General features: G+C 54.2%; 1 protein-coding gene across 2 annotated transcripts in view; it reads right to left on the bottom strand.

Moving 5' to 3' along the window:
• Window positions 1-251: 251 nt before the first annotated feature.
• Window positions 252-15865, bottom strand: part of PRKCD (protein kinase C delta) — a 29103-nt gene continuing 13489 nt past the window's right edge. Inside the window, exons 3-19 of one of the 2 annotated variants that reach the window (XM_055344534.1) lie at window positions 13780-13913; window positions 12464-12663; window positions 11157-11217; window positions 10823-10985; window positions 10702-10733; window positions 9288-9373; window positions 8902-9031; window positions 8090-8190; window positions 7322-7409; window positions 7004-7101; window positions 6669-6842; window positions 6393-6484; window positions 5784-5846; window positions 4626-4764; window positions 4277-4465; window positions 3560-3688; window positions 252-978 (exon numbers count right to left, since the gene is read on the bottom strand). In XM_055344534.1, the coding sequence (XP_055200509.1) occupies window positions 820-978; window positions 3560-3688; window positions 4277-4465; window positions 4626-4764; window positions 5784-5846; window positions 6393-6484; window positions 6669-6842; window positions 7004-7101; window positions 7322-7409; window positions 8090-8190; window positions 8902-9031; window positions 9288-9373; window positions 10702-10733; window positions 10823-10985; window positions 11157-11217; window positions 12464-12663; window positions 13780-13894 (2019 nt within the window). In that variant the 5' untranslated portion in view covers window positions 13895-13913 and the 3' untranslated portion in view covers window positions 252-819. Of the gene's footprint in view, window positions 979-3559; window positions 3689-4276; window positions 4466-4625; window positions 4765-5783; window positions 5847-6392; window positions 6485-6668; window positions 6843-7003; window positions 7102-7315; window positions 7410-8089; window positions 8191-8901; window positions 9032-9287; window positions 9374-10701; window positions 10734-10822; window positions 10986-11156; window positions 11218-12463; window positions 12664-13779; window positions 13914-15865 lie in introns of both variants that reach the window. The other variant, XM_055344533.1, reaches the window with a different exon arrangement.

Consider the following 15865-nt stretch of genomic DNA (forward strand, 5'->3'; position numbering starts at 1 on the left):
ACCTCCTACCCTAGCATTGCTCTGCAGACACATTCAGGGATCCGTTCAGCCACCCAAAAAAGCCTTCTGCTTTAGGCCCAGGGCCTCAGAGCCACAGAAATCCATAAATACAAACACATTTACATGAAAACCCAGGGGTCTGTGTCTGTAGCTAACAGCTCACCGAGCTTCCAGGACGGAGCTGCCAAAAGTGGGAGCAGCAGCCACCAGCTTCCTGGGACAAACGTGTCCCAACAGCCAAGTCAGTACCATTTGGTGTTTATTTAGACACACATATAAAAGAACCCGGTGGTCCAAACAATTTGTGCTCCTTTTTTGTTTTTCTGGTCATATATATATATATATATATATCCTATATATATGTGTGTATGTATGTATACATATATTTAAAAAAATCAACACGTATATGTATACTCATACATTTCTTCTCTACTGAGCAATATATACAGCCTATTATATATATATATGTGTGTGTGTATATATATATATAATATTTTTTCAATAGATAACTACATTCAAGTAATGAAACACAGGATTTACAATTTCCCTCTGATGGTAGGGGAAAAGCAAATTCACACACAGTTCACAGAAGTACCATGAGAGCCCAGCCAGACAGGAGCTGAGGCCCCTCTTGGGGACCAGGGAGCAGCAGCAGCAGAAATCAGACAATCACACTGTTGCTTATCATGGAGCGGGGGCAGGCAGGTGCCGATGATGGGGGATGTTGCCCAGCCTGCTCTGTCCGGACTCGGTGGGCAGGCCATGCTGGCTGACCCAGGCTCCTCAGCTGGGGTGGATTGGGGGGGATGTCTGGAAACCTCACTTTTCCAGGAATCTCTCAAATTTGGGGTTCACAAAGGAGAATCCAGCGAATGCTGTTTGGTCCATGGAATCGATGAGGTTCTTATCGGTGTAGGAGAGACGTGCCTTCTCATTCAGGAACTCCTGGTCAAAGTTACTGTAGTCTCCAGGGGACTTCTGTGGGCAGAGAGCAGGGGCGAGTGAGTGGGACCTAAGGAGTGGCCCTCCAAAGTTCTCCGAGTTCCCGAGACTGCCTCCCAAACACCTCAGAATCCCTGTGGTGCTGGGCCAGGCCAGAGATGGTCTTAAGAAGAAGAGAAAGAGAGGCAATCTATAAGAGACTTTTAACTCTAGAGAACAAACAGAGTTGCTGGAGGGAGGTGGTGAAGGGATGGGGTAGCTGGGTGATGGGCATTAAGGAGGGTACGTGATGTAATGAGCACTGAGTGTTATATGATAATATAACTGAGTGTTACCTGATAAATCACTAAACTCTACCCTGAAACTGATAATACACTATATGTTAACTAACTTGAATAAAAAAAAAAAGAACAGGGGATCCCTGGGTGGCTCAGCGGTTTAGCACCTGCCTTTGGCCCAGGGCGCGATCCTGGAGTCCCGGGATCGAGTCCTACGTCAGGCTGCCGGCATGGAGCCTGCTTCTCCCTCTGCCTGTGTCTCTGCCTCTCTCTCTCTCTATGTCTATCATAAATAAATAAATAAATATTTTTTAAAAATAAAAAATAAAATAAAATAAAAGAACAGAAAAGGGAGTCTCTCCCAACAGCCTGAGAGAAGCCCAGGTAGACAGACGGTGGATACTGTCTCCCCAAAGGGATGAAGGAAGCCAAGACAAGGAGAGGTGGGTATCATCCTGAAGAGGGCTCTAGCAACTGAGAGCCAGGAGCAAACCCTGCTTACCACCTTGGTTTTATAGGTCCCAAGAGCTATAAGAATGGCTTTCACATTTTAATGCTCAGGGAAAAATCAAAAGGAAATTAATATTTCATGACATGTAAAAAGTAAATGAAACCCAGATTCCAGTGTCTGTAAATAAAGTTTTATTTGTACAAAACTATACCCATTCATCGACATATTTTCTATGGCTGCTTTCAGGTCGCCTGGCCTGCAAAGCCTAAAATATTTACCATCAGACTTTCTAGGAAAAGTTTGCCAACTCTCTGTTTCTGAAGATACAAGGAAATGGCAACAGAAGTGATCTCAGTTTCTGTGGCCTTCAGGCCAAACAAGCAGGCAGGTATAGTCATTTTGACTGCCCCTGGGTATTAATGGGATTTGAGCCAATTATTTTTAAATTGGGCAATTTGACATAAAAATCCAGATTTCTGGTTTCTCCTGGAAACTGGCACAGCAAGCAGCCTTGGGCCTGTTTCCCGACGTGTCCATTCACAGTGCTGAAGCCCCCTTGGATAGCCTGCCATCGGCCCCTGACCATTTCCCACTGACAGGGGCTGCTGACCCACACTCTTGTCCTGTGTTTTTAATGCAGAGTAATAAATCTACCCCTTTTGTTATCGAAAGCAAGAGACTGAAATCAGGCTGTGTGGTTTCCCTACATGCAGCCTGGCCTGGTAATAAGGTGCCCAGCCCAGGAGGCCCCTAAGTTTGAGATCCCTGGAGCAGGGGAAGTATTCTCCAGCCTCTAGGCACAAACGTGGGGCACATGACATGAGCTGTCAGTGTGTCCTGACAGAGAGAAAGGGAGCAAGAGGGGAGAGCTGTGGTCAGAGAAGAGCCACGGAATCTAACTTCTTATCTAAGAATTCTGGCCCCGACCTGCCTCTGCTTCCCTGCTGTCTCCTGGGTGGCCTCTGCAGATCCCAGACCTTGGTGTGAACACCTCTCCTCTGTCTGGAATGCCTCCCAGCTGCCCTGAGCCTGGCCTAGTCTCCCAGCCCTGCCCATATCCCACTTCTTCTCAGACCCACTCTGTTCTCTGCATCCAGCTCCTGCTGACAGACTCGCCCAGTGACCACAGATCATGTGTGGTCTTGTGACAGCTCTCGTACTGTTGTTTCATATCATAAACGATCATCAGTGTGCAAGCTTCTTATCTCTCTGAGGAGCTAGAACTTCTCTGGCTCTGGGCCTCACACTTCACAGTGTAGCTAGCACAGTGCTCTGCACTCAACAGGCACTCAGCATTTCCAATATTTATTGGAAGATGGATGGATGGATGGATGGATGGATGGATGGATGGATGGATGGGGAGAGGCCTTAACTCTGATTCCCAAAGAATAGTCCCCTGCGTCCAGGGCTGTTAAAGCAGGTCTATTGAAGGGTGGCTGGATGGGGCCACCTGGGTGGCTCAGTGGTTCAGCATCTGCCTTTGGCTCAGGTCATGATCTCAGGGTCCTGGGATCAAGTCCTGCATTGGGCTCCCTGGAGGGAGCCTGCTTATCCTTCTGCCTATGTCTCTCTCTCTTTCTCTCTCATGAATAAATGAATGAAATCTTAAAAAATAAAAATAAAAATGAGGGGTGGCTAGATCCACAGTTCCCACTGTTTGTTGACTGACTGACTTGACTCACTGCGGGGGTGGGTGAGAACACAAAGGCAGAGGCAGTGACAGAATGTGCTGGGGAGGCCGGGAAGCAGGTTTGCTGGAAGAATGGAGAGGAGGAAAGCCTGCAAATGAAGTGAGAGAGAGGCTGGGAAAGGAGATCCCCCACCCCACCTGGAAGGCAGTGGAGAGCAAGATCAAGTGGGTGGCCCCCACGGGTGTCAGATCACATACCACTTTGGGCTTGAAGGGCGGCTCCACAGCCCGTTTCTCCAGCAGGGTCCAGTTGATGGTCTTGAAGAACGGGTGGATTTTGATGTTGCCCGTCACTCCCAGCCTCTTGGTTGTATCTCTTTCAAGCAGCTGTAACCCAGCAGGGGCCCTAGTTAGCACCCAAGGACTTTGGGAAATCCAGGGCTTCAGCGAACCCAGGGGTGCCCAGGCAGGTCTAGCCTGCAGCCCAGGGCCTCTGGAGCTGAGAGGGTCATCTCTGGGCTGCTGCGCTCCTGGTCCCCCAGAGACAACAGGCCACGCAGTAGGGCTGCCAGGACTCTCTGCTGGTGGGTCTGTGAGGATGAGCAGTGGGGTTTACTGGGAGTATACTACCTGCCTGGTGTAGACCTGAGCACCACACATTTATGATTTGTCTCCAAAACCATGAGGCAAGTTCTCCCATAGCCTCCATTTTGCAGACAAGGAGACAGACTCAGAGTTTAGCTTCAGGTCTGTCTGTCTCCTCACCCTGAGCTGATAATCACGGTACCAGGCTGATTCAGTGTGATGGACTCAGGAGCTCCCAGGAACGTGGCATGTGAGCAGTACCCACAGTGTGTTAGGACCAGAGCATCAGTGAGGCTGCCATTCCAGAGATGAGGGGCTTCTGGCCTTCCCATGACCCACATGTCTGTCTGCTGGCCCCTGCCCCAGCCAGCCTGGCCCAGAGCTTCCCACCTTCTCCAGGATGTCCTTGGACTCCTTGGTGATCCAGCGGGGATAATGTGGCGTGTCCACACGGATGGACTCGAAGAGTTCGTCCTCATCGTCACCATGGAAGGGGGACTGACCAATGAGCATCTCGTAGAGAAGGACTCCAAAGGACCACCAGTCCACAGAGAAGGAGTACTTTAGGCCCTGTAGGATCTGGGGCAGGAGAAGGGGTACCAGAGCTGAGGGGGGCTCCCAAGCATGAGGCCCGGCTAGGTTTCCTCATCCTCCTGGCTGTGGTTCGGACAGCACTGCCTCTCACCCTGCTGAGACAAGGTTTCTAATCGGGCCAGTTGCCGGGAGGGTACCCACTCACCTCGGGGGCAATATAGTCAGGGGTGCCACAGAAGGTGCTAGCCTGTTTCTCCCCAAATATGTTCTCCTTGCACATCCCAAAGTCAGCAATCTTGATGTGGCCATCCTGGTCCAGCATCACGTTGTCCAGCTTGAGGTCCCTGAGTGTGGACAGAAAAGGGAGTCATGGGGCGGTGGGCAATCTTCCTCCTCTCTTTCCAGTACCCATGGCTCCACTGCCAACCCTGATCCTAGGACCTCCCCAAGGGGACAAAGGAATGAGGAAGAGAAAAGGAAGCAGGAGGAGAAAGCTGTGCTAAAAGCAGGTGTTTCCTGCAAAACACCTACTGGTGAGCCACGTGCTGGATACACACCATCTGACTTCCTAAAGCTCACATGGAGGCTCAGAGAGGTAATGCCACCTACCCAGGGTCACCTCGCTGGGTCAGCAGTGCAGGTGGCCCCAGGCTCGGGTGTGTCTGACTGCACAAGAGCAGGGACCATGTCTTATATCATGAGATATTTGAGGAGATAATTGATGCACATGGGATACCAAACAGCAGAGTCCATCTTCACTAACCTCATAACCAGGCCCGCCCCAGAATGATCCTAGGCATGGAAGAGCACACTACAATGCATGGCTCCCCCGCCTCCTTCTCAACCCCAGACTCTAATATTAGATACACACTGTCCCATGCATTCAATTTCCACCTGACAACATCATCTTCGCGTTGTCTCACATCAGTGCAGAGAACTCAGCATCAGCCTTATCAATGGGCCCATATTAATCCACTACAGGGTGGGACTGTCATTTATTGGGCAAGAATTGATGGAGCCAGTTCCTACTGACTGCTCAGATGGGGGTTCGGAGCATGACAGTAAGACTGATCACTCACAGGAAGGGAGACACTGTCCCCGGCAAGGCTGTACTCCCGCTATTGGCGCCAAATATGGGCAACCAGCTCCCAAACCCTGGAGCTGGGCCGGCCTCAGTGGAGGGGCCATGGGAATCCTCACAATGGAGAAGGAAGCTTAGTTAGGGAGAGGCCCAACCAAAGCCTGACTTCAAGCGGGGATGGGGCCGTGGCTGGGCGGGGCCTCACTCAGGATTTGGGGAGATATGATGGGGTTTGAGCTTTCCCTCCTAAAAGCCCCCCAACACACCACCCACCCCTTGTACCTGTAAATGATCCCTTTGTTGTGCAGAAACTGCAATCCACAGACTATCTCAGCTGCATAAAACCTGGATGACAGAGAGAGAAAAGTGTTCTGGGATTTCTATGATCAGCTCCTGCATCTCCCTGGGCCCCCCTCCTTGCCCCCAGGGTCGGGAAATGCTGTGCATAGCTCCATGGACACCCTGAGCCTGATTAAGCACATGCTGTATCAGGCAAGAGGGGGCTGGCCACCAAGACTAAAAAAGAAATTTATGAAGGAAAAGCTCCAGATGAGACAATTCTCTGTCAGAAGAGTGTATATATTTATATAGATATACATATGTGTGTACACACACACACACACACACACACTTTGAGGGGGGTACATGCTAGTCTGGGGGCCATACGCCAGGGTCCTGTGTTGTGCAGCATCACCATCTGCAAGGCTGCCTAGGCTGAGGCTCAGGGAGGGGACAGGACCCTGGCACATCTGTGCTGGGCTGCCAGCCAGGGCTCACTCACCATCCACGGCTTTCCATATGGTGGGGACAGCCCCAGCTCCCCCAGATTTCCCCCACAAGCCCAGCTCCAGACCAGCAGTGGGCTCCTCCCCCAACGGGGCCCTCACGTACGTGGCCCGATAGAGCTCGAAGCGGCCCTTGTCCTGGATGTGGTACATGAGGTCCCCACCATTGAGGAACTCCATCACGAAGAACAGGTGGTCCTAGGGTGGGGAGAGGGGTGAGCAGGGGCACAGTGAAGGGCAGAAATGCTCTCTACAGCCGGTGGGGGCAAGCCCCACAGGAGGTAGGGGACAACTCTGCCCTAGGGACATGGTCCTGCGGGGGGGTGGGGGGAAGCATGCTGTGGCTTCAGATGCAAGAATAAGGTGGGGGGGGGGTTGGCACCTTGGTCTGAAATGTGCAGAACAGGTGGGTGAGAAAGGGATTCTCCCAGGCGAGCGCCAGCACCCGCTTCTCCACCATGGTGCACTCCACGTCATCATCGATCAGAACCACGTCCTTCTTGAGAGCCTTGATAGCGAAGAACTCCTTCTTGCCCTTCAGCTCTACAAGCAGCACCTGACGGGGAGGCAGGATGCTGAGAGAGGGAAGGCCAGGCCACCACGGTCCCCACCCCATCGGGAAGAAGCCAGGGAGGGGGGATACAGGTGCCCTTGGGCCCCTGGGCCCAGGTCCCTCGAGCTGCCCCCCCCGTCACCCAGGGCCAAACAGCCACTTACCTTCCCAAAGCTGCCTTTGCCCAGGACCTTGTGGAAGATGAAGTTGTCAATGTTGCACCTGGTGCTGCCCTCCCAGATCTTGCCGTACGTCCCGTTGTCTGCCCAAGACATGGTGCTTTAGACTTAGGTCTTTATCTGCCGAGTCCCCTCCCTTGGGGCCTGGGGGTGGGAGGTGGGTGAGGGGCCTCAGAGAGGAAGGGGCTCCCTCTGTAGGGGTGGGGCCTCAGCTCAGGTCCTGGCAGTGGTCGGAGGCTGGGCCCCATCTCGAGTCCTAGTGGGGAGTGGGAGCTTTCCTGGGGGAAATGAGCCCACCTTCACCTGGGGCAATGTCTCCAGAGACTCCTGGCTTTCTCTCAAAATTCTGGTAGATTCCAACAGACTCTGTTTCTGACTTCCGGGAGGATCTCTGGAGCAGCGGGAAGAGGTTGGAGAGCCAGATAGTCATACCATGATCAGAGCTCCCAGCCCAGAGGATGGGACCATCCAGATGGTTGATCATCCAACCATCCAGAACTCCACTCTCAAAACCAATGGGGGAATAGCAGGGACAGAGCCCAAGACTTCTAGGTGGTGCACACACACATGCACACACTTCCTGGGGTATGTGCATACCCCACATCAAGAAGGGGTCTAGAAGGCGCTGATTACAAACAAGTTTTATACACTGAGCCCCACTCTCTCCAACACTTACTCAATAGATTGTTATTTGTGTTGCCTTCACTTGTAATTGATCCTAGAATTTTACCTTGAAGTTTTATGGCATTCCTCAAGCCCCACCAAACACACACACACACACACACACACACACACACACACACGCACACACAGGCTTTTAGTTCCAAGCATTCCAACCTTGTGGTCTTCTAGGTTCATCAAGTAAAGAACTGCTCACATAATTTCTTATAAGAACAAGCCCATCTCTCCTTGCTGTCTAATTCTTGGACTGGATCTTCCAGAAGTGGGGTCTTGGGTATAAATGCTGCCCCCTCCTCACCCTGCCAGGGTCTCCCAGTGGCGGGCATGAGCCTTAACTGCTCCCCCCAGCCCTGCCATCCTCTGTCAAGGGTTCCCGTGGTACCTGCCCACCTGGGTCACTTGGTTCAATGCTTCAGCCAAGAGCTTCTGGTTAATGCCACAGAGGTTGGCCACTTTCTTCTGGCACTTATGGTGTACATTCATGCCACAGTCTGGGGTGAGGGAGACAGCGCCATCAGGGCTCCTGCCCAGAGAGGACTGGACAGGCCACCAGCAGTCTCCAGGAGAACTCGCCCCCATCCCCCAAGCTCACCCAAGGGCAGGGAGGCAGGGAGGAGAGAGTAGGAGAAAGCAGGGCCTTGGTGGGGTCTGCTGAGTTTCCTGTCTTTAGAGAAAATACATCTGAAACCATCATGAGCACTTCAAATTTTTCATTATTTAGAGATGAAAAAGCAAAAGCAGGAGATATCAGACCTAATTCTAAACCCTTCAAAGAATGTCTAAGACAACTTAGACAAGTCACGTTTTCTTGGGGGGGGGGGGTGTCTCCTGTTCCTGCCTCACTAAAGCCTAGGGAGAGGGAGGGGGTCTGTGAAGCATGTTTGCTGAGCACCTGCTACTGCGTGTCAGGCCTTGGCTGAACACCTTCTGCCTGCTTGCCCCTCAGTGACTCTCTGGGTCCAATTCTGCTCTAACCCCTATCTTACACTTAAGGACACAGCTCAGAGGCATGAGGTCTCCTGGTCACACAGCAGGTAAATGGGAGAGTTAGTCGGGCCAGTGTGGAGGGGCCACCAAGGCCTCCCCCAGCAACAGGGAAAGGGGGTATCAGTTAGTTGGAGTTTATGAGGTCTGGGTGGGGAGGCACCAGCTGGGCGTGCCCTCCTGCCCTGTCCTAGCCCCCAGAGGTGGGTAGCACGCACCTTCACATTTTAATCCCTGCTTCACCAGCCCCCAGAGCAGGCTGCCACAGTGGTCACAGAAGGTGGGGCTCATGTAGTTGTAAACCTTGAATCGGTGCGGCATGTCGATGTTGAAACGTTCTTTCTGGAACTGAGAAGGGGGGGTGGTCACAGGTTGAGGGTCACAGGCCAGCTAGAGCTCCTTCCTCAACCCCTAGCTCTCCCCCAACCCCATGCATGGCAAGATGCCCCAAAGGGCCCCACTGGGGACTGGGCAATCTGGAAGTCTGAGAAGGGACCAGGATAAGTGGGGAGAAGGGTGAGCTCCATGGGGAAAGGCTGGGGAGAACCCGAATCCCTCCCAGCTGGCCAAGCCCCCCAGGTCCCCGCCCTGGGCCCAGCCTCACTATGGTGTCCCGGCTGTTGGCTGCGGTGCCCGTGCACCGGCCGATGATCTTGTCGATGCATTTCTTGTGGATGGCAGCGTTGCATTCTTGAGGAGGCAAAGGCCCGGAGGGGGAAGGGGAGGCAGCAGGAGGGGCAGAGCTGTGAGCTGGCGCCGCCGGCCCAGTCCAGCCCTCTGTACAAAGCCACTGTTTTCCCCGATCGCCCACACCCTCACCCCACAGACGCCTGGGGCCCGCAGCTGGCTTTTTCTCTCCTCCTGCCCGCCCTGGCAGGAGGGGCCTGGAAAGGGTAGGGGTGGGGAGGACAGGCCAATCTGGAGGATCTCAGAGATTAGGGAAGGCCGGAGGGGGCCTAGTGGCCAGTGGGGGGCAACACAAGGGGCACGGAGTCTCACAGGGAGAGGAGTGCAGGCAGGGAGGCTCCCCCCCTCCACTCCCGGCTATGCTCAAGACAACAAACAGCTCCTAAGCATTCTCTCATGCACATGCACGTGCACGCACACACGCATGCACACACACACACACACACACACACACGCACACCCCAACACAAAGACACTGGGACATACATACTGCTATGTAATAATGACAATGGGCTCCCTATATACAATGCTTACTTTGTACCAGTCACTCAAAATGCAGCTTTATATATTTTATCCCATTTTATCTTCAGAATGGTTATTATCCCTATTTTACTGAGGCACAGAGAGGTTAAGTCACTCTGCCTAAGGCCCTACAGGTAGGAAGTGGCAGAGCTGGGATTCGAACCCAGGCCATCTGGCTCCGGAGCCTGTGTTCAGAACCACCACCATGGGGGCACCTGGGTGGCTCAGTAGCTGAGCGCCTGCCTTTGGCTAAGGGCATAATCCTGGAGTCCCGGGATCGAGTCCCACATCAGGCTCCCTGCATGGAGCCTGCTTCTCCCTCTCCCTGTGTCTCTGCCTCTCTCTCTGTGTGTCTCATGAATAAATGAACAAAATCTTTAATAAAGAAAAAAGAACCACTGCTACAGCGGAGGTGTCTCATATGTGTGTACCAAGACTCACACATGCCCAAACAGAGTGCAGTGAAGGGTATACTAGAAAAGATCTTATAGCCTCTCCGGGGGAAAAGAGCCATGATGTGTAGCAATGGCTGATTTCTGTATAAATACTACACCGAAGTGTGATGCTTCCAAATGTGGGGAGCTGGGAACTGGCTTTCATAAGCCAGAGCAAGCCTGCTTGTGCGTCCACTGAATGTGGCTCTCATACACGTACGCTCTGACATGGAAAATCTCACATGTACACACACAAGCACACAGAACCCCCCTGTCTAGGCACACGGTCCTAACATGGGGACACCGGCTTTCCTGAGCATGCATGTGGGCACTGCAGACACGTGTGCACAGAAACCGGGTTAAAGAGACACTTACGCCTGCATTTGTAGCCTTGCTTGTTGAGACCCCTGAAAGACAAATCCCCAGGCGTTGTCAGTGCCAGCTATGAGGCCCTCCCTACCCCTGCCCCCTCTCAGCAGGCACAGCCAGCCCTCACCAAACAAAGTCTTTGCACACAGAACAGAAAGTAGGCTGTCCGAAGAAGGTGGCAATAAACTCGTGGTTCTTGATGTAGTGGATTTTGGCCTGTTTGATGGCTCCACGGCGGTTCATTGTTGGTAACTTGGCCTCGTCTTCACCATGCATAGACTGTCTGCAATCTGGGGACCGTGGAGTCGCGAAGTCAGTCCCAGCCCCAAGAAGGAAAACATTCCTGTAGTCCCTCCCAGGGTGACCCTGGGTAGCCTGTTGATAGGGACTGCTTCCCTAAGCTTCCATCATGACTCTAGCTTCTGAACCTAAATCTCCAGCCCAGGGAAGGAGGAGCTTACCTATGTCTTCCAGAAAATACTGCACAGACATCAACACCTTGGCCTGGGGTTGCAGGTCCAGCTGCAGGGGGGAGGGTGGGGGGCGGGGGGAGTCAATGAGGGCGGGCTCCAGCCAAGCTGGACTTAGAACCCGCCCCCATGGTTGGTCCCCTAAGGCCCAGGGAGTCCTGGCAGCCTAGCCAGACACCTGTCTGTCCAGTTGTGGGCATGGCCCCGCCCTTGAGCCCCGCCCCCACCCCCAACCCAGGGGTATTATTACATTTGGGGAAGTGAAAGGATCCAGCCCACACCCAGCCCGGCCACATGGCCCAGGAACAGAGTGGGAAGGGAAACTCCCCACCCCCACCCCTGGCTGCCCCCTTAACAAGGATCTTAAAATGGAGGCCCTCCCCACCCCCAGCCTTTGCACATGCAGAGACACAGACACATGTGTGCTGACACACCCACGCTGGTTCTCTCTGCAGCAGGGACTCTGCATGCCTGGTCTCCTTACACAGTTCTGAGGGTAGGACCTTCACCTCTCCCAGGACCCATGCCTGGTGACTGGCACTGTCCCTTGGTGGAGTGGACAGAGAGCACGGCAAGTACTCCACCTGACTGGCCAAGGGTTGGTGCAGCGCTGGGTCAACTTCTCTCCTGGCCTGGCCCCTTCATGCCTCACTGGAGGCTGATCAGAGTCCCTGATGGTCAAAGGGTTTTTTCCCACGGGGACATCTTGGCTGCAGGAGCTCCCCTGTGACCCCAGAAGGCAAGGGATGCTCTGCCCGCCCTGACACCCTGTGGCCATGAGGGACATGTGACCACATGCACGTGTGGAGTTCAGGTTCCAGCAGGTGAGTGGTGGCCACCGGCCTTCCCCTTCCCCTACCTCCTCACTGTTGAGGAGACATAACTGTGCTCCCTCATGCCTGCCTGCACCTGTGAAGGTTCCAAGCAGAACTTGGAACAATGGGTGCCTCTGAGAAGGGGCTGGGTGCCTGGTGGTGGAGCCAGGACATACCCTTACATACATTTTGAAAAGTTTTGCCATGTGCCTATCCTGCTTTTACAAAATTAAAAGGGAAAAAAGTAGTTGCAGTGGCGAGGACGGCTCTCTTTAGCACCTACTACGTGCCCAGGGCTACAATAAGCCCTTGGCATCCAGTGGCTCACTTCCCCTGAACAGCTGACCCTGAGGTAGGGTCTTGTGCTAGCTTTTCCTTTTATGGATTCAGAAACAGGCTCAGAGGGGCTGGGATCTGCTCAGTCTCAGGGCTGGAATCAGGAGGCCAGACAGGGCCCACGTGCTGCAGCCCATGTGCCCTCACCCAGAACTCGGCCTTCCCATTGTTCTTCTTGCAGCGCTCGGCCAGCACCGACACGCCCACTGTCACCTCGGACATCGGCTCTTCAGCTGCCCGCATCAGCACGATCTGGATGACTCGGCCCTCGTAGATGTGGGCGTCGAATGTGGACTTCCACTCAGGGTACATGGTGGGCTTCTTCTGCACCAGCGTCTTCCCGCGCTCTGCAACATGGCCAGGCAGGCAAGGTCTGGCTGGGGCCCGTCTGCCCGACCCTCCCCAGACTCCCCACAGCCTTCAGCCTGGCGAGAGTCTGTCTGGCTCTCCTTCTCTCCACCACCAGGCCCTCCTGAGGATATTTCCACTCCTCGGACTTCACAACTATGCTCTGCTCCCCTCTCCAGCCTCATGTCATTTATAACACACTCCGTAACACAGAACTCCCCACAGCTCTTCTAGGATGCCCTGCTCGGTCCCACCTCCAGGCCTCTGCTCTGGCCGCTGCCTCGTCCTGTGACCTCTTCTGTCAGCCCCACTTAGCTGTCACCCCCCTCACACACTCACTCAGTGAACACACACCGAGGCCCCTCATGCCAGCCATGACACTGAAGATGAGGAACATGGAAGAAAGAGAAGTTAAAACCAGTGTCGGCCTGTCCCCCTAGATCCCAGTCCAGGACAGAGATACGAACCCATTAATCCCTCAAATAAATGTTAAATCACAGCTGTGATGAGACTGAAGAGGGCAGGGCCAGGGTTCTAGACCTGGTCTGGATCATGGACAGGTGGTATGTCCCAGGCTAAGGGTCAGGGAATGCTTCCTGGAAGAAGAGACAGCTCAGCTAAGACCTAAGGGATGAGCCAGGGATTCAGCAGGTGAGGGCAATAGCAAGAAGGAATGGTGTGAGATATTTGCCTCTTCCAGGAAGACCTCCTAGACCTCAGCCTGGGACAGTGCCTCCTATGGGCTTCCCTATCACAGGACTCATTGTCTGGCTCCCACATCTCACCGTGAGCCCCATGAGGACAGGGCCAAGTCAGCCCTGGAGCATGGCAGTGTCCTCAATGCCCAGCACAGGGTCTGACATGAGGAAATTGTTGGGAGAAACCACCAATGGGGGAGGAGCCAGAAACCCATTCCCCCACGCCCACCCCTGGTGATGGCTCCGTGTAGTAAGTGCTAGAGGCCCTATGCATACTCGGTGGCCTCTACGGTCCTGCATCCACAGCTGGGCTGGGCAGGGAGATGAGCATGAGGAAGAGAAAGATCCCTCAGAAGTTCTAAGGGAACAAGGCACAGGTCCTCCAGGCCTCCCCCTGGGCCCTGATCCCAGTCCTACCTGTGCTGAGTGCCTCCTTCATCTTCACGGCACAGAAGGGCTGGCTGGCCTCATCGGCGGCCTGCAGGGAGCCCAGCTCATAGGAGGTGAAGGCGATGCGCAGGAACGGGGCCATGTCAGGGCCTGCAGTGGGGCTGTATAGACAGCAGAGGTGAAGCTGGGCAGTGAGGAACAGCCCTGGGAGGTGCTCGGGTGCCCCCGGGGGCTCTCACCACATTGAATTTGGCCCACATGATGTGCTGACGAGACACTAGTTCTAGCTGCCACTGTTAAACCTGAGAAATTCTACGAAAGTCTGGATTTGTGGCATCTCTGGTGAAACTGCTGAATGTGACATCAAGCCCACTGGGTAGTAGCTGGCTGGTACTACCTCCTTTGTTGAGTACCTGCCAGTCTATGCCAGGCCAGGGGCCCCCTCTTCACTCCTCTCCAAAACCTACCTGGGCCCTGGAGGCATGTGACTCACTTATTTGGGGATCCTTTAAGGCCTCCTTTAACACCCCACGCTGGGTGCCTCCTACGGGCTGAGTACCTAGTCCGTGCTGGCCAAGAGGGGCAGGACAGTACCCCCGCCTCCCTGCACCCTGCTCCTTGCAGCTCTTCTTGGTTTGCAAAGTATGCTTTTTGCTCCTAACTCCCCAAGCAAACAGGGCCAAGATGACCACCTCCACTTTTCTGACTGAGAAACAGAAACCCTGAGCCTGAGCCAGAACCTAAAGCTGAGATTGCACTAATTAAGCATCCACTCCATTCAGGGACCACCGACCTGCATCCCTGACCTTCTGAATCCGAGCCCCTTGGGTTCAGGTGCCTCTCACCTACAGAGGTTGCCTGCACCTTCAAACTAACTTTTTCCAAACATAAAACTTTTATGTTGACCATACACTGACTTTGTTTTTTAAACCACACAGGTCGGCCCTACATTCCCCTGTTCCTTGCTGTTCCTCGGGTCAAGTCTCACTAGAGGATGTGACCCTGAGAGCCTTTCAGGTTGTCATTCCTTGCGCTCAACGCACGTGCACAGGGGTATGTACTCACTCCTTCCTGAACATAAGCCAGCACGGCGGCGGTGTCAGACATGCACCTCACAGCCCCACACACATATATGTGTACATGTAGCAGCCCCCCTCCCCACCCCACCCCTGGGATGGGTCCCCAGGCAGCCAGAGTAACAGCCGGCTCTGTCGAGAGAGTTCCTAGCCCAGATGAGCTCACAGGAAACACTGACCTCAGCCTGCAGCCCAGCCCAGGGGCCCCACCAGTCCTTTGTGGCCTGAAGCCAGAGGAGAGGGGAGGAGCCAGGCCAAGCAGAACCCACCATGTCTCCTGCCCAGGCTTGGCTCCTCCTCAGAGGGAGTGAGAATGGGTATGTATGCTCACATCTGAGCCCAGGTCCCAAAGCCTTCAGCCAGAGACTAGCCAAGCCAGCCACCATGACCTCTTGGTAGACAGGGAGGAGAAGCCAGCTGTGGGTGGCAGCTGGCTCCTCCCTGAGCCAGAGCATGTGTAAGTGTGTGCGTTGGTGTGTATGAAGGTGTGTGTGTGAGTAGGTAGCACAGGGTGGGTGCTGAGCTAATGTGGGAGAGAAGAGCAAGCTATGGGGGTCTGGCTGGCTGGCTGCATGTGGGAGTCTGGGTAAGTGTCCCAAACTCTCATCGTGTCCCTCCTACCACCCTGCTGGGCCTGGGAGCCTAAGGTGGGGAGTACACACGAGTTCTCCCTGGCGCATCTAGAAGGATCAGCAGGGCCCCCGCATAGCACACACTTGCCACAAGTCTGCATCCACAATCTCAGGACCTGACCCCAGTAGACATGGCTGGGCCTCGTGCTTCCCAACAGGATAACCTTGAGACCCGGGAGGGGGGCACTGATGGGCTTTCTGAGGATCTCAGAAGATGAGGGCTGTGTGGGCAGGAAGGCAGGGGAGAAGGAGTGATAGTCTGTGCTGCAGGGGCCTGGGTTCCTGGGAGAGAGGACGTCAGGGGAACCCAGGCGCCAAAACGACCTGGTCATTTTGGGCAAGTGGGCAAGCCACCTCCCCTCAGCCTCCCCCTGGGGCCCAGTACAGATGGCCCCTAGGCTCCAT

This window comes from Nyctereutes procyonoides, unplaced genomic scaffold (assembly GCF_905146905.1).
Source record: "Nyctereutes procyonoides isolate TBG_1078 unplaced genomic scaffold, NYPRO_anot_genome, whole genome shotgun sequence".
NCBI lineage: Eukaryota > Metazoa > Chordata > Mammalia > Carnivora > Canidae > Nyctereutes > Nyctereutes procyonoides.